Genomic DNA, 21,570 nt, shown 5'->3' on the forward strand with positions numbered 1-21,570 from the left:
TCCCACTCCACAGATAGGAAACGGAGGCCCAGAGAGGTTAGGTCACCTGCCAAACATCACACAGCTGGGGGTGGAGCCAGATCTCATCGGGCTAGTCTGGGCTTTCCTCTCTCTGCCTATCATAGATCTCCACGCCCTGGAAACACTGAACACTGGCGAAGCCTTTGGGTTTCTGAAATTTCTAGGCTGCTAAAGTTTTACATTTTTCTTTTTAAATAAACAACATGCCCAGTTTTCATTTGAAACAGAACTCTCTCTAAGACGATTCATCTATTTCATGCCATTTTAAACAGAGTATGCTGCATATTTTTAACCTTTTAAGACTGGTCCTTCCAATGATTGTTCCCAGCCAGCATGCAAAGGAGGCAGGCGCTTTTGTCAGAGGCGTCTCAGAGCCAAGGTTCTGACCAGAGGCTGGTAGGAACTGAGCGTGAGCTTGGAAAGTGAAGGTGGTAAGGCCCCGACGAGGACAGCGATGTGGTGTTCACAGCCAGAGCTGTGTGGGGCTTCCCTGGGACAGGTGAGGCTTCAGGTAACCCAGCTCGGAGCAAGTGTCTAGACCCTCACTCTCTCCTAGGTCCCTACAAAGACTCCTCTGACCACCAAAGCTACCTTCTGAGCATCTGACTTCCTGGGTCCTAGATCCCTGCCCTGCACCATCTGCACTCCCCTTGTGCCCTCAGCCTCTCCTCCCCGGCCATGGTCTCCAGGCAAACTACCAGCTGACGGCGCATTCAGAACCAGAACCGGCGCAAGTGCAAGCGTCCTGGGGTCCCTGCTGCTGAATCCCCCAAGTGTTGGTGACCCTCCCCTTACCCCATCTCCAGCCATGCCAGGTTCTCAGTGGTTCACACTCTGTAGATGGATCCCTGGATGGTCCCCAGCTCAATGTGAGTCCCCTGAGGGTAGGAATCAGCTCAAAGGCCTGATCTAAGCCATACCTTTTCCAGGACTCCCCCCAGATAGTGCCTATTCGCTCTGTCTCTTCTGGTATTCCCTAAGTATACAATCTGTGGTCTGAGTCTCTTTCTTCTTTAGGTCTGGAAGCTTTTGCCTCCAGCCAAATTGGAAGATTTAGGGACAGGGACATTAGCCTTCTCCTGTCCTTCTGTACCTCCCCCAGCTCTGCCTTCTTTCTCCCTTCCATTCCTTTCTTCAGGTCTTCCCTCAATGCTCCCTACCCCATGCAGCCACCTGCTTTGAACTTGGGACTCTCACTTCAAGTTCTGTAAGCTTCTTTATATGGATGTTGTGTTTATTCAACTTAAAGATTCAAGAAGCTCTTGAGGGCAGTCCTATCAGTGTGGTATGCAGCAGAGCTTCATGGGAATGCCTCTCCCAGCTCCAGCCAACCACCCCCCACCCCATCCTGCCCTTCACGCCTCAAAAGGGAGCCTACACATCCCAGCCTTTGGAGAAATGGTGAAACAGAGCCCCAGAGACAGAAGGTGCTACCCTGACCACACTGTGGCCCTGGGGACAGCCAGAACTTGGGCATCCCTGAGGGTCACCTCGGCCCACCTGTGGAGTGGACAGCCTCCAGGAATTCAGGCATCTGTTGCTTTTCAGGCTCAACTCAAAGACAAAATGCCAGAAGGAGGGTCTCCCCAGCAACCAGTGTGTCCGGTATTTCAATGACTTCACACAGGGGGAGGTAACCGTGATAGAAAGGACCAACCACTGGCATGGCTGGAAGAACACAGCTTTCCTTCTCACCTATGCCTCAGGGAACGCTGTGGACATGGCTTTGGTCTGCCTCCAGCCCAGCCCAGCCTATCTCCCCACTCTGTCTCATCCCCAAGGTCAAGCTCATCTCCTAATTCACAGCACTCATGCCTTTGCTTCTGTTCTTCCTACCTCGAATGTTTGTGTCCCCAACTCTATGTGCTAAAGACTTCATTCATCCTCCAAGGCCCCCAAAACCTCCTCTGATGACCCTGTCCTGGCACCTTGAGCTCACCTTGTGCGAAGCCTGGTTCTATACCTTCTAGGTCCACGATTCCCCCCACCCCCATGCCCTGCTCTCCCATGGTGCCTCGCCCAGTACATCAGTCAGGGAGAACGTGGACAACAGTAGGAGATCCCGCAGCTGAGAGCTGGCTTGGAGGGGACTGGTCTGGGGAGCAGGGAGCAGGGCACAGGGCAGCAGGGGGTGGGGGAACTGAAGGCACTCAGAGATGGAAGGAAGGTCAGAGAAGTTCAGAGCAAGGTGCCTCGGGTGGAGAAGATGGAGGGGCTCACTCTGTGTAAGGGTAGGGGCCAGTCTGTGTGTTGGTCAGAGCTGCACTGACCTGCATCTGTGTGCGCGCAGCAAGGCTTAGAGACCCCTGGGGCCACGGGCCAGAGTGACGCAGGACACTGACAGCAGGCTGAGGGTGTGGCAGCCTAAGGCCAGTGAGGTGACAAAGCTAATAGTGCCTGTGGGCACAGCGCTCTGTTCTGGGCCTGGGAGATATGGGCCCCACCAGGACTCCTGCCCCCACCATGGCCCCCACCCTGCATGGATCTGATCTTACTGACATGCACTGAAGAGCTGGACCAAGGCACGGAGAGGCAGGGCAAACAGGCTGGAGGGCCACAGCCCAAGAGGGGGAGCCTCCGGTGGAGACCCGGCTGCTGGACCACCTCCCCACCTCACTTGACCAGTAGGGGGCCCAGACCCTATGGGTTCCTGTAGCTTGGCTCTCCTGGGTACCAAGAGATGATGACACAGATCTCAGGAGCTGCCCAATGTTCGTAAACTGGGGTGATGGGCACCATGGGCAACTTTAGAGGGGTGACAGTTTGGTGAAGGAAGGGCTGTGCGTGAGAAATGCAGAGGAAATTGCTGGAATTCCGGTCAAACTTGGGCTCCTCTGAGCTTCCTGCTTCCCTAGTGACTGGTCTTTGCTATCCTCATTTTACAGGTGAGGACGTCAGGGGTCAGAGAAGAGGAGGTGGCCAACCTGGGAGTCAGACCCAGATGGGTTTATTTCAAAGCCCAGGCTCTCAGCCATCGGCGGTCTGTGTGGGGCCTGTATGACCAATGGGTTTGGACTAGCAACCCCGCAGGGTCCTTTCCAGAATGGAACTACACACCCGGCGCTGGGACAGCCTGCTGCAGGGACTATGAGCTGGCGATCTGGAGACACGGCACTCCCCTGGCCAAGTGGGCTCCTGTGGCAGACGGAGGAGCCTCACTGCAGGGTGAGCTTTCCCGTGGGGTGGGCAAAGCAAGACCTTGTTGGTCTCCTGCCCCTCACACTGATCTCTCTGTGAGCAGGCCCGTGGAATCCCCGAGCATGGGCTTATTTCTCCAGCCTCCTATGGGGTTTCTAGACTCTGGAATGGGAGGACACTTGAAAGTCTCTATTAGATCCCAGCCCCCCAAACCCCACTGGCCTTGCCTGGCCTGCCCTGGGCCCTGGGCATACTAGAGCCTCTGGATGGGACTTTCTATGAGGCTCTTCTCCCACTAGGCTGCACTGAGTCTCTCCCCACCCCGTCTGCTGCCCGTGGAGTCCCTGGGAGCTCCAGCTGTCTCTCCCGGTCACCCAGAGGATACAAGTTCTCCTGTCCGTGATGAACACGTCTCCCTACTCCTGCTCCATTCCGAACATTCCTCCATCCTCCCTTCCTTTCCACTGGCCCAATCCTGCCCAGTAGGGGAAGGAAATTCTTCCACCCCACCTCCTCCAGGTTTTCCCTTCCCGACCCCCCATCTCTTGGGTTTACAGAACTGCCCTCGAGAAGCCCACCTCTGCGCTTGGACTGGAGAATGCCACGTCCTGCAATCCTGCTGTCTTCCCTCGCCCTCCTCAACACAACACGCAAACATGGTCACCCTTCGAAAGAAACGCCCCAGCCAAAGGCCCAAGTGAGCAGCCTCTTTAGGGACAGCAGGGGGTGAGGAGGAAGCCCCAGCTCAAAGACTCACCTTCTCTCTGCTGCTGGGGGATCATTGGAGGTGGCTGAGGAAAGGCCTGGCTTATCTGACCATAGGCAGCAGGGTAGGCGGCTGCTGGAGGGCCAAAGAGAAGAGGCAAGAGGGAGAAACGGTGACAGTGACATGGAGAGACAGAGTGAGAGGCGGGAAGAAAGAGAGAAACTTCAGTATTGAGCAGTAAAAGCAGACCAGCCAAAAAGGGCATTTTAGCTTAGCCACCTAAAATAAAGCCAGCTGAGGGCATGTGTGTGTGTGTGTGTGTGTGTGTGTGTGTGTGTGTGTGAGTGGGTGTGCACGCGCACACATGCGCTCCCAGGGTTGGGGAAGGCAAGTCTATTCTGAAACAATGGACAACCCACAGGCATAGGTAATCCACAGTAATGGATCATCAGAAACACTGGCCTGCCTGGGCCAGATCACCCCACCAGCCGGGATGCCCATTTTCCAAGCCACAGCTGACTTTTGCACACATGGTCCACCCACTCTGATGGCACCTGTGTGGGAGGGTTAGGTGCCACTGAGGTATGAGCTTGGCCTCTGGGGTCCTGCCAGGGGCTGGTCCCCAGGAGCAGAACACTGAGTTGGACACACCTAGTGCTTTCTGCCTTCAACTGGGAAGGGTCAGAGGTGGGACAGGAATGGCCAGCACCTTCCTCCACCTGGGCTGGCTCCAACAGGTGCAGGATCCGAGGTCAGAGCTCAGGGGTCCCAGCAGGTAAGACAGAGCTTCCCCTGACCTCCAGATGTGAGAGGCCAGCTTCACCAGAACCCCCACGTTGCCTTCAGGGGAGAGCTCTCTGGCTCTTTCTGACCTGGCCAGGCAGCAGGAAACCGGCAGCAGGAAGGATTATGGTGCGTGTGAGAGAGACAGAGAATCATGGCTTCCTACAGTGGCTCACGGCCTTCCCACTCAGTGACCTAAGGTCATTTGCTCGCCGCAAGGCTATCTCTTCTCAGTTCTCCTTTTATTCTACCTCTGGCTGCTGTTGCCGGTATGTGACCGTGAGGTGGGGGGGTGTCGCTGCTTCCCTTGCACCCAGGCATCTACCCTTGCCAGGCCAGTGATGTGAACTCCAGCTGCACCCCCAGAGCTGCCTTGCGATTTGAAGCCGGGGACGCACCGGCCTCGGCAGCACCACGGCGGGAGGAAAATCTGGCCTCCGAGATGCATAGCTTCCCAGCAAGGTTAGGGCTCCGACTAGGGCTCCAGTTAGAAGCTTCTCCTCTGAGAAGGGTACCCACCCTCACAGGTAAACCCTGCCTGAACACTAGGGGGAGCCGTCGAGAGGGAGGGGGTCCTCTCCCAGGAAAGCCCTCCCTCCTCCTCCCCACCTCCCCCCAGTTGGGCCCAGGCCAGGTGTGGGAAGGGGACCCTGGTGCCCGGGAATGAGGACTGGGGCCGAGAGGGTACTAACGACCTGCATACTGCTGCACTCCAGCGTAGGCCTGCTGCAGGGGGTCCGCGGCGGTGGGGCTCTGCGCTGCAGGGGAGCCAAGGGAGCAGAAGTCAGCCATGCCCACCAGACCAGCCTCTCCCCAACCATGCCCACAAGATGAGGCTGTGGCCGCAAGGCTCTTCCCAGCCACAGTGGCGTGGCTCCCACCCTGACTGGGGGCTGGGGAACGCAGGGGGTAGGCAGCTCACTCAGAAGACTGACCGGATCCTGGAGAAGGGCTGAGGGACAGTGAGTGAGGGGGCTAGAGGCTATAGAAGGGTGGGCTCCTCCGCACTTGTCCCCAGCACAAATCAGGGACAGATTCCCACCTGGGTAAAATAAAGGGCCTGTGAGGCTTCATCCCGCCACTCCATCTTCCTGGGCCACCCATTCCTGCTCAAACCCAGGCACCTCTCCATTAGTCTCTGGGAGTTTGCCCAGGCATGGAGGGTTTGCACTCTGAGGCTGCTCCTGAGACACCCTCTGCAGGGAGTAACCACACAAATATGGTCTCCCCCGTGGGCTGGGGAAGGGGTGGAGACAACCGAAGCTGAAATACCAGGGGACCTCCCACCTGACGTCTTGAGTCTGGGATATCTACTGCCCAGTGTGAGGAGAGGAGCCTTAAGCTGATAATCTGGCAAATAACTTGGAGAAGCTGGGCTAGGGAGAAGGCTTGGCTTGTTTCTGTTGCCTCTGTTGTGCCTACAGTTGCCATGGGGGAAAGCTACTGTGGGCACAACACTTGGTGAACAAGGGCCCTGATGACTGATGAGGTAGGGGGCTGGCCCTGGAGGCCCAGGGAGGCAAGTGGGGACACATCCAGCCTCAGCCTGTTTGAAGCAGACTAGATAACAAAGTGAGGCAGGAAGAAAATCATCTGGGCTTCCCTGTTTGGCAGCTCAGGCCAGCCAAGCTAACTAGTTAATGCTAGGCTTTGGGGCCCACAGAGCAGGAAGAATTCCCAAACTTCCATTCTCAGCTCTTGTCCGAAAACCTCTCAGGAACATTCCACTAGAAGAATAGCTCCCGAGCTTCAGGGGAGCCCAGGGAAGACCCTGGGGTGATAGTCCTTGGACACAGCATGGATGGCAGCATGGAAGCTAGGCCCAGGGGGGCACTGCTCAGAGTGGGGAGCTGAAGATGGGGAAGGATGCGGGTCCCTTCCTGCCTGGGGTTGTCTTGGGACAAAACCCTCACCGCAGAGACTGGAGCCAGGAGCTCCCAGTGGCGATGGTGAGAGTACTGGTGCTGGTGCTGGTGCTTGCTGGGGCTGGCTTTCTCCTCCCTCCTGCTCCCTCTGCCTGACCCCTCCACCAGCCCCAGCTCTCTAGGCGGCCATGTCTAGGTTTGTCCCCTCAGCCTTCCCAGCTGCTCCAATGCAACGTGTCTTTATGCAAATGAGAAAAAGGTGTCCCTTCCTCTGGCCAGTTTGGTGACCAAGGCAAAATCTAACCTGCACCACTTCCATGGTGGTTGCTCCCAGAAGAGTGCTGGGACCATAGCAAGTGCTCGGCAAGTATGGTGACCTAAGGAGTGAGGTGGCCTCAACAGTTGAGAGAGCCGCCCGCCCTTCAGGGCTGCTACATGGCAGGAGAGGCCACACTGTGGGCGTCGAACATGCTCTCCATGAGCGAGAGAAGAGAACAGAGAAGCTACCCGGGGCTAGGAAGCAGAGAAAAGCATTTCTGAGACCCCTCTCCACTTCTTTGCTTAATGACCTCATTAGTAACTGCCAAAGAGTGAACACTTTGAAGGATCTCGCTCATTACAGTGGCTCCAAACTCTGCATTTAAAGATGGTAAATTAATTTTTTTAATGTACTACTTCTCTCCTTTCCTTCCCTCCATCCCTCCCTCCTGTTCTGGCAGGGAATTGTTTATGGGATGTGGCAGATTGTTACAAATGGGGGAGAGGAACATTTCCAAATTCCATGAGGGAAACAGCTCACAGATGCTGGAGGGGGTGGGGGAAGAAACAGGTTTGTCAAAATCCAGATATCCAGATGGGCTTGCAGGCAGGGAGGAGGGGGGGAGTGGGAGGAATGAAACCACCCAGATGTGCTGGGGAATGGATCTCCCAGATCATGAGCCTGAGTGGGGAGGAGCCCAAGAACCTGAGATTGGTGGGGTCTCTCCTGTCTCTGGCTTCCCATGCCCCTCCCCACCTCCCTGGCCGGACTGGAGTCTTCCTCCTCCAACAACACTCCAGATCCTTCAGTCCTGTGACTTCACTCTGGGTTTCTCTGGCCTCTTGTCTAGGCAGTGAGGGTTAGATCAGATCTGACCCTCAGATCTGAGGGATCTGAGCACTGGGATCAGATCAGAGACAACTCCAAGGCCAAAGTCAGGAAATTCTCCTCTATTTCTGGCTAGCATAGTGACCTTGCACTCAGCTGCGGGTGGAACTTTCATCGTCTGTGGATGTCTGGGCCTCACTCCAGACACTGAAATCAGAATCTCTGGGATTCTTTGATTTCACAAAGTCACCCAGAAGTTACTGATGAGCAACCAGAGTAGAGAGCACTGCTTTGCCCCCCAAGCTGACTTCCTCTGTCCTGGTTCGGCCAACCTCTTTGCCAGCTCCTCCCTGGGCCAGGCAGGCCCATTGGTCTCTGCACCTCCAGGGCAGTCCCTTCCACAGAAGTGTGTTCCTTGTTCATCCTCACCTCTCTAATGTCTACGTATCTGTTAAAGTAGATCTGGTCTCCTCCTTGGGAAGCTCTCTCGGGCTCCTTCAGCCTACAGAACTCTCCCTTCATTTGAATCCTTTAGCATCTCAAGGCAGAGAACTTTCACTCTCGAGGACACTCTCTGTTCTGCCTTATTGTCTCATTATGCTCTCCACGTATACTGTATTCCTGGCTGACTTTGACCTCTAGGGGATAGGCCCCTGTCCTGTTCTTCTTCTGGAGGCCCCTTTCCTCTGGCACAGATGACTGGGCGCTTACAAGTCCTGATGGGGACTCTGTAACCTGACCATCTGCCCTCCGGGAAGGAAGACAGCATCTTCATATCTCATATTGCCCCTTGCCAGTCTACTCTAGGGCTTTAGGCCCAGCTTTCCTGCTCTCCTGTCAGTCCACCTTCAAAACTAGACAGCAGCTGCTTCAAGTCAGCTGGGCACTCTCACCACAACAGAAATGCTAAGTTCTAGAGGAACAAAGTTAATCAGGAGCTGGCCTTCTGGATCTTGTGTGCTGCAATTTATGCGGGAAGCACTGGGGTGCTAGCCAAGGTTCTGATTCCCTGTCCAGCGTGCTGACCATAGTTGTGTACAGATCCAGGGACCCAAGGGGTATGTAGACGCCAAATGGACAGTTTATATGTCTTTGCTACCTTCTTATTAGAACTTTTTCTTCCTTAACACTAAGAATCTTAGCATCTATCTCCTCACTTCCTATGGGTCAAATTTACTCTCAGTTAATTTGCAGTTACTAGCCTCTCAACCTGGTTGTACAACTGTATCTATTCTCTTCTCTGTCCTGACAGAGTTCCATGAGCTTCTTTCTCACCCTCAGACTCGCACCTCTCTAAGAAGGAGAATTTGGTCTCTTCTTCCCAGTCAGGGGCTCCCTGAAGGAGGGCAGGAGGCTAGCTGTCTCTGATCACATGTGGGGTTCAACTAAGGAAGAGGCAAAAGGTAGGAGCCACATATTCCCTGTTACACCACCAAGGGCAGAGATGGAATGGACAAGGAATGTGCTGCATGGGAAAGGAAAGGATACGCTTACCTGGGTAGGGGTGGATGCCGTTAGCAAACACAGCTTCCGCAGCAGGTTGCCCGTTGGCCTGTGGGGGGAGGCCGGTGAAGCCGTTCACCCCAATGGGGGACGGGATGCTAGGCACAGCTGGTGCAGTGATGCCCGGAGGGGTGCTGCCACCTGGTTCCAGAGGTGGAGAGGGGTGGAGGAGGAGGGGAGGCAAGTGGAACCAAGGTGAGGAAGGCCAACCCATGGAGCTCCACCTGTTGGCTCCAAGGGCCTTGGAATGTACCTACTCAGACCTATCTGGGAATCATGCCTTGGGTTATTTCCCTGCATGGTAACACCACTCATCCCAACTGTATCCATCCTTCAAGGCAGAGTCCAAATCTAGCCTACCCCATAAAGACTTCTGTGACCAGTGACTACAACATGATCTTGGACACGCAGCACATAAACTATTCTCAGTGTCCTTGAATTTGGTCACCCTTAATTTTCGTTTTCATTTTTTCAGTGGTTGTTGCTCACCTCCAGCTAAGTCAGGATGGATTGGTCATTGTATAGCCAGTAAGGAACTTCTAAGTTGATGGCTCTGCTCTCTTGTCTGCATTACAAAAGGAGCTGATCTACCTCCCCACCAAGGAGTTTTGCTACTCTGGTGGATGAGGTCTTAATTCTGATGCTCCGGGTTGAGAATCACTGAACGGAATACTAACCAAGATCCAGCTAAGAACACACCTTGTGGGGCGCCTGGGTGGCTCAGGTGGTAAAACTCTGTCTTCGGCTCAAATGAAGGGGGATCAAGCCCCACATTGGGCTCCCTTCTCAGTGGGGAGTCTTCTTGTCCCTCTCCCTTTACCCCCTCACCCCGAGCTCAGGCTCTTTCTCACTTGCTCCCTGTCTCTCAAAAAAAAAAAAAATCTTTAAGAAAATTTTTTAATAAAGCAAATTTTTAAAAAAAGAACATGACTTGTGAAAGGGGTTATTTCCAAGCCCCCTGTCCTTGAATAACTCCCGAGATCCTCTCTTGCTTATTGTGCAGTTGCCCTGGGAAAAGCCAATGAGTCTAAGTTGGGTTAAAGAAAAATGAAAAAATGGGGATCCTTCTGTGGCTAGGCCTGGAACCTCACAAGGTCACAGAATGGGCAGGACTCTTTACCCCTCAGAACTCCAAGGGAGGTGTTTTCATGTGAATTTCTTTCTAGAGATCTATAAAAGAGACCAAGATGTACTGCTTCCTGACATGGCTCCATCACAGGAGTGAAACTGTCACCACCCAGAAATCATGTCGGACAACAGGCGGCGCACATCCCATCTTCCCCTAGATGCCCAGAGATTAGAACATTCTCAAGAAAAAGTTCCAGAGGACGAGGCCTGCTCAGGCCCCTGCATGTGTGCTCTTGCCATAGAAACCTCCCCTGGTTGGCAAAAGTGGTCGATCAGTAGGTCCCACCCTGAGCCCAGCTGCCTCCCTGCCCGGTCAGGCACTGGGTCCATCCCCACCTGCTCACCTGAGGTTGGGGTCATGGGTGCGGCCGCCAGGCCATTCATGTTGAGGGCCGCCATCTGCTGCATCTGGGCGGCGGCGAAGGCAGCCATGGGGTTCAGGTAGCCGCCCTGCGCGACTGATGCCATTAGTGCCGCCTGCTGCTGCATCAGCTGGGGCAGAGGAAGTGGAAAAAATATCATGCGCTTCCAGGGGGGGCAGCCCTCCCCACCAGGGGGGCTCAGTGCCCCGGGGAACCGCCGGGGGGGGGGGTTGGGGGCTCTGAACCCCAGGGAGCTCGGCTCTATCTCCCCATCCCCCCCTGCCTGAGAGAACCATATTCATAAGTTATGGCAGGGCCTCAGGGACTTGAAAGTTGTGGGGGGCAGTAGACTGGATCCATGGATGCTGCTCAGGCCTGTCAAAGGGCTGTCATCTGTGGAGATGTGACGGCCAAAGTTCTAGAGATACGGTAGACGAGTCTGTGGAACTAACTTGGCATGGATTTGTTGAAAGTGATCCTCACCTGGAGTCTGCGGCCGAAGCAACAGGAGGACATGACCAGAACTCTAGGTACCCCCAATGTTTTCAGAAAGGTGAGTGGGGACTGGGTAGTTTGTGGACATGGCCAAGTTTGGACACTGCTGAGAAAGTGAAGTGAGCTGACCTCTTTAGAACAGGAAACCTGGCCTACCTCAGTGCCACTCACGTGGGGCTGTGGTTACAAGTCTGGGGTGGGGGCAGCTTGGGGGAGATGAGGACAGAGGCGGCTCCAGTGTGGAAGGAAGAAGTGGGTGGCCAGCAGCATGAGGCAGGTCCAGGGGGACCTCAGGGGTTAGTGCAGCTGTGGAACACCCCTGCCAGGAGTGCCCAGAGGCCTGAGGAGCCCCTTCGGAGAGTGAGGGCAGGAGTAGTGGGATGACAAGCAAACACCTGAGCCTCCCTCACTGCTTAGAAAGGATGCCTCCTAGGGGCCTCCACTCCCTGGGTTCATTCCTCTCCACTCCTCATTGCCCCAGGGCAGCAGAATATTCTGGGCCAGGAGCAGGGCTCCCGTCAGTGCTGTTAGCTGTCCTAGCTCTTTGGGGCTCTGAGCAAAGTGAGCTAGAGAACAGCTGCCCCCCACCCCCGCCCCGCTGAGCCCCCACTTACTGCCTGTGCGTAGGCGCCGTAGGCCCCGAACGGGATGGCCATGGGGTTGAACATGCCCATCTGGCCAGCCATCTGCTGCATCCGCCGCATCGTGCGCTCCTTGTCAGTGTCGGCAAACTTGACCACCAGACTGGACGAGGCTCCCTGCAGCCATTAATGCGCGTGAGGCCCCCTTGCTCCAGCTGCCTCCTCTCCCAACTGTCCCTGCCCTCAGCCTGGACCCACCCGATCCTCTCCAGTGGGGGATGGGGGGAGGGGGTAGCGGAAGGCTCGCTCCCGCGCTTGCACTGGGCGGGGGTTTGGGGTCTTAACCCCACCGCGGGCGGTTTTTATCTAGGGGCAGTCCAGTTCCTTAACATCTCTGGGCTTCGGAGTCCTTGTCTGAGAAACGGATATACTGATACAGCCTTCCTTCTCTTGGGAAGGCTGTGAGCGCCTCACGGTTGGCAAGGTTTGGTACGATGTGCGGGGGCGGGGGAGGAAGGGGGTGGGGGGAAAGGTGGGTGGGGCTCTGCGGGACTCCCGGCCCCTCTGCCCCCTCCCCAGCCCCGGCGGTGGGGGAGGGGTGGCCACTCACCGGCATAGTCTGGCTGCCGTGCAGGGCGTTGATTGCGGCTTGCGCCTCGGCGTGGGAGGAGTACTTCACAAAGGCGCACCCTGGGGGGACGGGAGAGGCTGAGCCAGGGCGCGAGGGCCCCCAGGAAGGCCAGAGAAGCGCTACAGGGCTGAGAGGCGGGGCACCGGAGGGACGGAGGGAAGAGGGCGCATCCCAGATGAAGGCAGAGAATGGGTGACCCACAGAGACTGAGAAGAGAGACATCGAGAAACACAGAGACACAGAAAGACCTGGAAGGGCCGGAGAGTTAAGAGACCCCGGAAGTCTCCCTGCCCCTGTCTGGACTCGGCTAGAGGCCTTCCCTTCCTGGGGCCGACCGCCTCGCCCCTTCCAAGTACGCTTCCCTGGCTCGCTGTTCGCTGGTCGGGTCCGTCCCCACCAGCTGGGGGCGGCCCAGGACAAGGCTGGCGGTCGGTGAGGTGCAAAGCCCGAGGCCTCGCCCGCCCGCTCCCCCGCCCCGCCCCCACGCACCCTTGCTGTTGCCATCCGGCCCGCGCAGGATGGTACACTCCTCGATGTTCCCGAAGGCCTCGAAGAGGCGGCGCACGTCGTCCTCGGACTGCTGCTTGTTGAGCATGCCCACGAAGAGTTTTCTATCTTCTGGAACAAAATTAGGAGATGCTTACCCGGGCCGGGGGAGCCGGGCTGCACCGGAGCAGGCCCGGGGGTAAAACGGCGCGACCGAAGAGGAAGGGGGAGGAGGATAGGGTAGAGCTGGGCAGGGGAGAGGGCTCATTGCTGGAGAGGAGGGGGGCGGCTGGGGCGTAGCTAGAGCAGGCTGGGCCACAGGGTGAGGGGGTTGGGGGAGAGGGAGAGCGTAGCCAGAGGAGGAGGTGAGGAAGGAGGGGTTGGGTCAAGGATGCTGGATGGCAGCGACTGTGCCCCCTCCCGTCCAGAGGGAGCAAGGCCACTGGTGCCGCTGCTCACCTATGGCACACAGGTGGCCCAGGAATGGCACATGGGTCGTTTAGGCAACCCTGCATTCCCTTCCTCCATCCTCTTAGACACACACTACCTTCTTGAGCCACCTTCACCCCCAGAGGCTAAAATTAACTCACAACAGGCAAATCTGCCTCAGGGCCTTTGCATAGGCTGTTCCCTCTGCCCAAAGTGCCTCCCACATCACAAGGCTGAATTCTCTTCTTCTAGGTCTTAGTTTAAATATTGCTTCCTCATCAAGGTCCCTCCTTTCTGCGGTCTTTTATTCTCTGTCTCAGCTCCTCCCTCTCATGGCCCAGACTGTGTCCCTGGTTTCTGTCTAGCTCCCAGCCCCCATTGCAGGTCCTCTCCTTGGGGGAAGAGACCAGGCATTGGTTGGAACAGCAGTACCTGGCACAGAGTGGGCCCTCAGCACAAAGTTACAGAGTAGATGAATGAATGCTGTGTGCCATTCCCAGGGTCACCCCTTCTTCCTCTCTCACATTGTTTGGCCTCCATCTGGTGTCCCTTCTTTGGTCTAGCCCATCCTATTTCATGCTGTAAAATTTAGCCCTGGGCACTTTGGTGGGGGCACTGCTAGCCAGCCTGCCATGAAGGGCTTACAACTAAGGTGCAGTGTGGCCCCATGGAAGGGAACCCAGGTCCCCAGCTGACAGCCCAATCAACCACCAGACATGGGATGAATGAGTCTGCAGTTGATTCCAGACCCCAGCCTGAGTCTTCCAGCTGATGCCCAGATATCCCGGAGCAGACATAAGCCTTCCACACTGTGCCTGCAGGATCCCTGAGCAGAACAAATGGTTGTTTTACTCAATTTGGGGCAAAATTGTTTTGCAGCCATAGTACTCCCCATGGCCAGGGGAGTTCACAGAGCTGAGGGGCTGACCTGAGGTCTGGAGCAGAGCAGAGGAAACCAACAGGTCCCTGCACCGCTGCACAGACCACCCCAGAGTCCTCCTCTTCAGGAAGACCTGACCTCTGCCCTGCCAGTACCCTTTAGCCCAGAGCACCCAGCACTGGGCACCTTCTCAATGACAGGGTGGCCATGGGTCCCAGCGCCTTCCATGCCCAGCAGGGCATCATTGCCAGCTCCTGCTACCAGTCCTGGACTGGGCATACCACATTGCCCTTCACCAGTAGTGGGCTTCAGCTAAAGCTCTGGGGCATGGAGCCCCAGCCCTGCCACCTGCCCTTGCCTGGGCTGCTTGACCCGGCTTCCGGGGCCATCCCAGGGCCCATCCCTTGCCCCATCTTCAGGGCTCTGGGACTCCAAACTCTGGTCTGGGAAACCAAGAGGAAGGAAGAAGAGAGAGAGAGGAGCAGTGAAGTGAGGAGAGCTGGGGGCAGATAGGGTTAGGGACAGAGGGAGAAGGAACATGACAAAAATGGAGGGAAAAGAATCAGAAACAGACAAAAAGGGGCACCTGGGTGGTTCAGTAGGTTAAGCAGCTGCCTTCTGCTCAGGTCATGATCTCGGGGTCGAGGGATCGAGCTCTACATCATGCTCCCTGCTCAAGGGAGCATCTTCTCTCTCTCCCTCTACCCCCTCCCCCTCTCATGCTCTAGCTCTCAAATAAATAAAATCTTTAAAAAGAGAGAGAAGAAGAAGAAGAAACAGAGAGCAGAAATGGGCAGAGGAGAGGGCAGAGAGAGAGGAGAGCCGGGTCAGGGACTCTGTTGAGCTCCCAGAAGCAGCAGCAGCATTCTGCAGGAAGTGGACAGATATTTTCAAGCCTTTGGTGAAGTCCTGAGACATTGCAACTGTGGACTGGAGGCCAGCCTAGGGCTCCCCCTCGCCCCCAGCACCTTTTAAAGACTCCGATTAAATGGGATTTCCAGAAAGACAATGAAGTGAAACTCCCTGCCTCCAGCTAATCCCTGGCTGTCCTTCTTAGAAATTCCTTCTCCTCCCTGGGTATGGGAAGGGGGAGGGAAGAGTAGGCCCCTCCTCCACCTGAGCCTAATTTAAATGCTGGGACAGCAGCCCCTCGCCTTCTCCTCTCTCCTGACGTCGGAATGTATTCCTTTATTATCATTATGACAGCCTTTTGATTGCATTAAAATTCATCCACACGTGCCTTTCTCTCCAGCCACTTTCCTTTTGCCAGGTTTTTTTTTTTTCCCCTTTAATTTTTTCCTCCTCTCCCGTGAAATCTTGCCTTCCTTACAGTTCTTCAGTCTAGACCAGGGCCTGTCCTTCTGGAGGCCCTTCCTTCCAAACGTGTAGGGGGCCAGGCTCCTCCTCTCCCTGACCAGCCACATTTCTCCAGGGAAACTGCAGCTAGCCTTGCCTTGCTGGAAGACTGAAAGAAACCAAAGAAACCCCGCTCCATCCTTACTCCCCGAGGGATCCTCCGGTGACCCCAGCCCCACTCAAATGATGGTAATTTCCAGGATACCCCGTTTGCCTCCTTTTCATTCCTGCTGGGCTTTGGTGTGATTCTCCTGATTCTCTTTCAGACCAGGGGCTGGAAGGATTCTGAGTCCAAGGGTGGAACTCCTTCGGGCCCAGGCCCTGGGGCTAAACCCCAGCTCCCCTCCTTGCAGTCATAGAACTGCTTCCCACCAGGGTCTTTAGGTCTACAAAATGGGAGGGAATCGTCCGTCCTGCCTTGGGTGGGAGGTGCTAGGTTTGCAAGAGATGCTACAGGGACAGGACCTGTTGAGCAGGTCTACAGTGAGGGCCATTACTCGGGGGTTCTCTATCTAGGAGGAAGAGGAAATGGAGTGCCACCCCCCTCCTGATTTATTCCTGCAGCAGGAAGGAGAGAGGCAGAGCTGACAGCACATCTGCAATAGGCCGCTTCCGAACAAGGCAAAGGCCACTGGGGCTGTCGCACAGTGGCCCCAGAACTAGTGTGCTGTCCCCCAAGGGAACAAGGCCTTAGAGTGGCAGAGCGGGACCAGGCCCTGGAGAACTTGAGAGGTCCTGCCTCTGCAGATGAGGAATGAGGAGCACAGAGGTTGCTCCAAAACACACAGCTGCTGCCTCCCTGGGTCTCTTGACTTCCCAATCCTATAACCCCTTGCTCCTGCTCCCTGCTCTTTTTAAATGTGAGTGCCTGTGTCTGTGGGGGTGGGAAGCACCTGGGGTTCAAAGGGAGCAGAACTGTGACACCCCGGAAAGGCTGGGCAGCAGAAGGTAGGCACTAGGCCTGGGCCTTGCCTGAACCCAGAGAGGGCAGCTCAGCCCTCTGTGCCCTGTGTCCTCCCACCAGTGCTAGGGACTGCATCGTCTACAGCACCCCCAGATAACGCATGGGTAAAGTATGCAGTTCTGGGTCCAGAGAAGACATTCATGGCTATCTTAGAGCAGGGCCTGGATCAGAGCCCCTGGCGTCCATCCTGGGCCCACCTTCCGGTGGCTCCTTCGGCAAGCACTTACTGAGCACCTACTGTGAGAGAGAAGAGACAGCCAGGAAATAGCTCTGGACTGGGCACTAGCGGGACCAACAGTGGAGGTGGGGAGTGTTCAGATGCTGAAGGCTTCCAGAAGGAAAGCGGGCTGGAGCTATGCTGTCCAGAGGACAGGTGGGGGTGGGGGGGGGGGGGGGCTCTAGGCTCACAACAGAATTTGAACAAAGTCTCAGAATTGGAAGGGATTCCTAAGGCTGCTCTTGTCATCCACCCCTAGGGGTCCCTGCATGCCTCAGGGCTTGCAATGGGGGGACCTGCTCAAGTTCAATTTTGCCTTTCCAGCAGCCTCGTGCCTCTCCCTCCATCAACACACACCTCTCCCGTTCCTCTGGCTTCAGGAGTCTTTTTTATTCTCCTAGAACCTCAGTCTAATTAAACATCAGTTTCTCAACCTCTAAAGAGCACCGGGTGCCAGCCCCCAGGAGCCATACAGAGGTGGATAGGTGCTTTTGAAAAGGCAGTGGCATCTGGTTGCCAGAATCTTGGGCTTTTTCCAATTCCTGAGAGAGAGAGAGACTCCTGCACTCCTTCACTCCGGACCTCAGGGCAGGATGGGGCTAGGTTGGAAGGATTTGCATTTTCAAAGGAGGGCCCAGAAAACACCAAAGCCATATAACCCCAAAGCGGGTTCAGGACCCGCCTCTACACTGGCTGTCTCAGGATGGTGCCTGGAGGGTGGGGGGAAGGGCAGATGTCCAGGGAGCTTCTCCAGGGCCCTGCAGGGGGAGTGGGGCCCTGAGTCGGGTGGAGGCGGACGGTGGCAGGGCCCCTTTGGCTTGCCAAATGGCAGCCCTAGCGCTAATGCTCAAATTCCGGTTTAATTTCCAAAATTCGATTCACTCATTACCATGGGCATTAAACAATATTTCCTGCTTAAGGAGAGACGGCACTGTGGGCGAGTGTTCAGATGGTTAATGCCTTTTATTGCCACAGTAGACTTTTACTGTTCTCTTTCTTCCGGCTGCTGACGGAGGATTTGTGGGAAGACGGAGGGGAGCTGGGGAGAACCCCAGGGCTAGGGGCCAGCGTGGGGAGTAGGTGGCTTTGAGGTCTGTGGCTGGTGGGGAGGGCAGAGGAATTGGTGGGGGGCTTGGCTGCTGGTGGGGATACAGGGCCAGGCGGGCAAGAGACACTTTACTTTGGGTCCCGGGAGACCCAAAGACAGTGGTTTGGGGAGTGAGGAAAAAATGCCAGATGTTCACAGTCACTGAATCAGAGGTCTTCCCTCCTGCTCTGCAGGCTTTGGACCCCAAGGTGCTCCAGCTGGGGCCAGAGCCGAGACCCCAGGGTGTCCCACATTCCTGCCTCAGCTGCTAGCAGAACCAGGAGCTCCGAGGCCCATCCCATGCGGGCACCTCAAGCATCTCCCAGGCTGTTTTGGGACCTGGAGACTTCCCCAGGTGCCTCTTGGATTTCAGAACCATCTGCTCTCCCTGGAGATGATCTCAGGGCTCCAGGGTCCACAGACAGCGAGTCTGAGGGGAAAAGGCTTACTCCTGACCCCTAACTTCACTGTGGATCAGGAGGACCTCCAGTAGAAGGGACAGGAGAGACACACCGACTGGATGGGTGGGGTGGGGGTGGGGAAGACATCTTTCAGGCAGTCACTGGGGCTGTCTGTCAAACCAACCTCAGGCAGGTCACGTAACCTCCCCGCGCCCGTTTCCTCATCTTTAAGAGGGTGGGAATAGCTGTTGTGCCCACCGTGTCAGCCTGTAGGAGTTAAATGAGCTGAACACACAGGGTTTTAGCACAGAGTGAATGCTCCCTAAGTGCACCCATTGTGCCACTTACAGCTCTTACCGAGCTCACCCCCCCCCCCGGGGGGGCACCCCCACCCTCATCCCCAGGGGTGTGGAGAGGAACCCCACCCCATACTTTGAGATGAACAAAGTCATGCTTGCCCAGCCCGGGCCGAGAAGCCAGGCTGTCCTTTGCAGTACTCTGCCCAAATGACAGTGTTTGGGGGACCACAAATTGACCCCCCAGCCTCCCCCAGGAGGGCTACCCGGATTGACCCAATTTTAGTATATGTGCTTCGGAAGCGAGCACAGCCTGGATTGGTCCAAAATGAGGCCTTTCTCCCAAAGTTACACTGAGCCCTACCATGTGCCATTTCCACCAGTGTGGCTGGTCCAGACCCACTAAGCCCCTTTGGCTCCTAAGGGACCAGCGGGCCTCAAACCAATCATACGGATCTAAATCTCTGCCCTTTTCAAGACTGATTATGCCCCAACCCAGGGCCTAAGACCTCCCAGGCCTCTTATTTGTCAGCCCGAGTAGAGGTCCCCCCCATCCCAGGAAAGCAGACTCAAATCTGCCTTCCAAGTAGGGGTGGGTTGACAGGGCGGTTGGGGAGGGGGTGCTCCTCTCATCACAGGGATCCCCACAATTGCCCCCCTCAGGTTTGTGGGGGCTCTTTCAACATCCCTCCCCCATCCTGGGTTAGGGGCCTGGGTTCAATCCCTCTGCAGCCCTGTGATGGGGTCAGCCACCCTCCAGAGAGTCAGTCCCTTCACCTGGGACATGGCCTGGGACATGGGGTAACAAGCCCAGCGGACTTGGGGTAACAAGCTCAGCAGGCAGTGTAAAATGAGGAGAAGAGTTGCGCCCTCCTCAGTCCCCACAGCACACACGGAGTCAGAGCCAGAGCCAGACCAAGGGAGGCAGCTGGGCGGGGGCTGTCTCCCCCTCCAAGGATAAAAGCCTTCCTGCCTGGGAAGAAGGCTGAGGGAGACATCAAACCAGATCAAAGGCTGCTGGAGCTGGGCTGGGGCTCCCTCTCCACCAGGGATGCAAATGAGGACCCTCAGCCGGCTCTGGCCCCCGGGGGAGGCGGGGGAGGTGGGGGAGGCGGTGCCAGGCCTTGATCTCCCAGCTCCCTCCTGACAGGCAGCGTTTGATGTGGGGGTGGGGCGAGGCAGGAGCCACAGAACTGCATCCAGTCCCCTCAGTGGCATTCCTTCAGCCAGCCTGCCTCCCTGCACGTCAGGGTCTGCCCTGAGCCCTGTGGGTCACCCCTCACTGTCTCCTGACACCCACCCAGGCCCCTGCTATCTGCTCTCCACACAGCATGGGGAGGGGTCAGTTCAAATCCCAGGCAGAGACCATCGATTTGCGGCTCAAACCTCACATGGGATCCCATTTCACTGGGAACAAGCCCGGTCTTCTGGAGGTCGGTAGGGAACGACACTTCATTTGTCCTGGGTCCCTCCTTCCCTCTGCTCCACACACCTAGGGCTCCAGGCTGTCTCAGGAACCCTCCTGTGCTTCCCTGCCTGGGGCCTTTAAGTGTCCTGTTGCTCCTCTTGTCTCAGAGATCATGTTCTAGACTTCTTCGGAGCCCTCACTTCCCGAGAGCCTTCCATCCCGTGTCACTGCGCGTGGAACATTCCTGACCATGCTACTTCAAATCACAACCTTCATTCCCCTGCCTTCTTCCCTGTATTTTTTTTTTTAAGCAGTGTTTTTTTTTTTTTTTAAAGATTATTATTTATTTATTTGACAGACAGAGATCACAAGGAGGCAGAGTGGCAGGCAGAGAGAGAGAGAGAGAAGAAAAGCAGGCTCCCCGCAGAGCAGAGAGCCTGATGTGGAGCTTGATCCCAGGACCTTGGGATCATGACCTGAGCCGGAGGCAGAGGCTTTAACCCACTGAGCCACCCAGGCAACCCTGTATTTTTTTCATAATGTGAATCACCTTATTTTACTCACTGATTTATCTCCAGCCTCCCTTCAATAGAGGCCAGGATGTGAGTCCATTTCACTCACTGCTGAAGGTCCAACGCCTGGAGAACTTGGCATGTCGAGGATGCTCCTATATATTCATTGACATGAATAAAGGAACCTGTTTGCTCAGTGAGCCTCAGGCCCAGGGCTCTGATGAAGCTGGCATGGGGGCAGGGGCCGGGACGAGGCACTGATCTCCAGGAATCCTCAGTAGGAAAGGAGGGGCCCTGGAGATGAGCGCAGGTGCAGAGCCTGGAGCGGTGAGCTGTGTGGGCAGGGCGTGGCCAGGGGTCTCTGAGGCTTGGGCTGGGCCCTAAGGGATTCGCAGGCCGGGGCTGCCAGGTAGAAATCGGGAGCCACAAACATCCCAGGTCTGGGAGCAGCACATGCAAATATTCTCCACACACCCGCAGTCTGAACACCTCCCTCAAGGCCTGGCCTGTCACCTCTGACCCCTGCACACTTGGCCTGGAACTCACAGTCTCCGTCTAGGGTCCTTGTCTGTGTCCGTTCTCACTGCCAACCATGTGCTCCCCAGGCTGGGCCTAGCTCCCCAATTCACAGCAGCAGCCTTCCCAGCCCCCGTGTCACCCTTTTATGACCAGAACGTCACAGAACGTCCACTGCCCGAGGGCTGCACTGATCAGATCAACTCCCTCCCCTGACTGACTTGCTTATGTCAGGAGGTGTTTAAAAACAGCAACAATAATACAAATCATCATGGTTCTCCAGTACTGAACGCTCACTTTAACCCAGGCCATGAGAGAAGCTCTTCACAGGTATTGTGGCTATTTCATTATTTCCACTGTGTAGATGGAGACCCTGAGGCCCAGGAGAGCTGAATATCTTTCCCAGGATTGCACACTTAGTCATCAGTGAAGCCAAGCCCACACTCAGTGATCTGAGCTGAGCTCTCCGGTCCCGTCACCCTCCCTCCAGGGGAGGACAGTGTTACCTGGACATCTCACTCCCTCTCCTTTCTCGCCACCCCTCCACCTGCACACAGAAAGCAGCAAGGGCATGATGGCCCACTGCTTCTCCACGTCCAGGGCTTCACTTCAGAGCCCAGAACGGGACCCAGGCAGGGCACCCATAACCTGCTGCTCAGTAACAAGATAGCAGCAGGCTCCCCTTCTCCTAAAGGCCCGGAGACCTCTCTTCAGGCCT

General features: G+C 56.1%; 1 protein-coding gene across 48 annotated transcripts in view; it reads right to left on the reverse strand.

Moving 5' to 3' along the window:
• CELF4 (CUGBP Elav-like family member 4) overlaps window positions 1–21,570 on the reverse strand; it is a 286,479-nt gene that overhangs the window by 16,926 nt on the left and 247,983 nt on the right. For 14 of the 48 annotated variants that reach the window (XM_045065563.1, XM_045065570.1, XM_045065543.1 and 11 more), the window contains exons 4-10: window positions 12,790–12,918; window positions 12,280–12,359; window positions 11,703–11,846; window positions 10,576–10,723; window positions 9,095–9,244; window positions 5,341–5,406; window positions 3,917–4,000 (exon numbers count right to left, since the gene is read on the reverse strand). In XM_045065563.1, coding sequence (XP_044921498.1) covers window positions 3,917–4,000; window positions 5,341–5,406; window positions 9,095–9,244; window positions 10,576–10,723; window positions 11,703–11,846; window positions 12,280–12,359; window positions 12,790–12,918 — 801 coding nt within the window. The remainder of the gene's footprint in view (window positions 1–3,916; window positions 4,001–5,340; window positions 5,407–9,094; window positions 9,245–10,575; window positions 10,724–11,702; window positions 11,847–12,279; window positions 12,360–12,789; window positions 12,919–21,570) is intronic. The other 34 variants (XM_045065564.1, XM_045065553.1, XM_045065544.1 and 31 more) reach the window with 6 other exon arrangements.

The sequence above is a fragment of the Mustela putorius genome, unplaced genomic scaffold (assembly GCF_011764305.1).
Source record: "Mustela putorius furo isolate JIRA1106 unplaced genomic scaffold, ASM1176430v1.1 tig00003858_pilon_pilon_pilon, whole genome shotgun sequence".
Taxonomy (NCBI): Eukaryota; Metazoa; Chordata; class Mammalia; order Carnivora; family Mustelidae; genus Mustela; species Mustela putorius.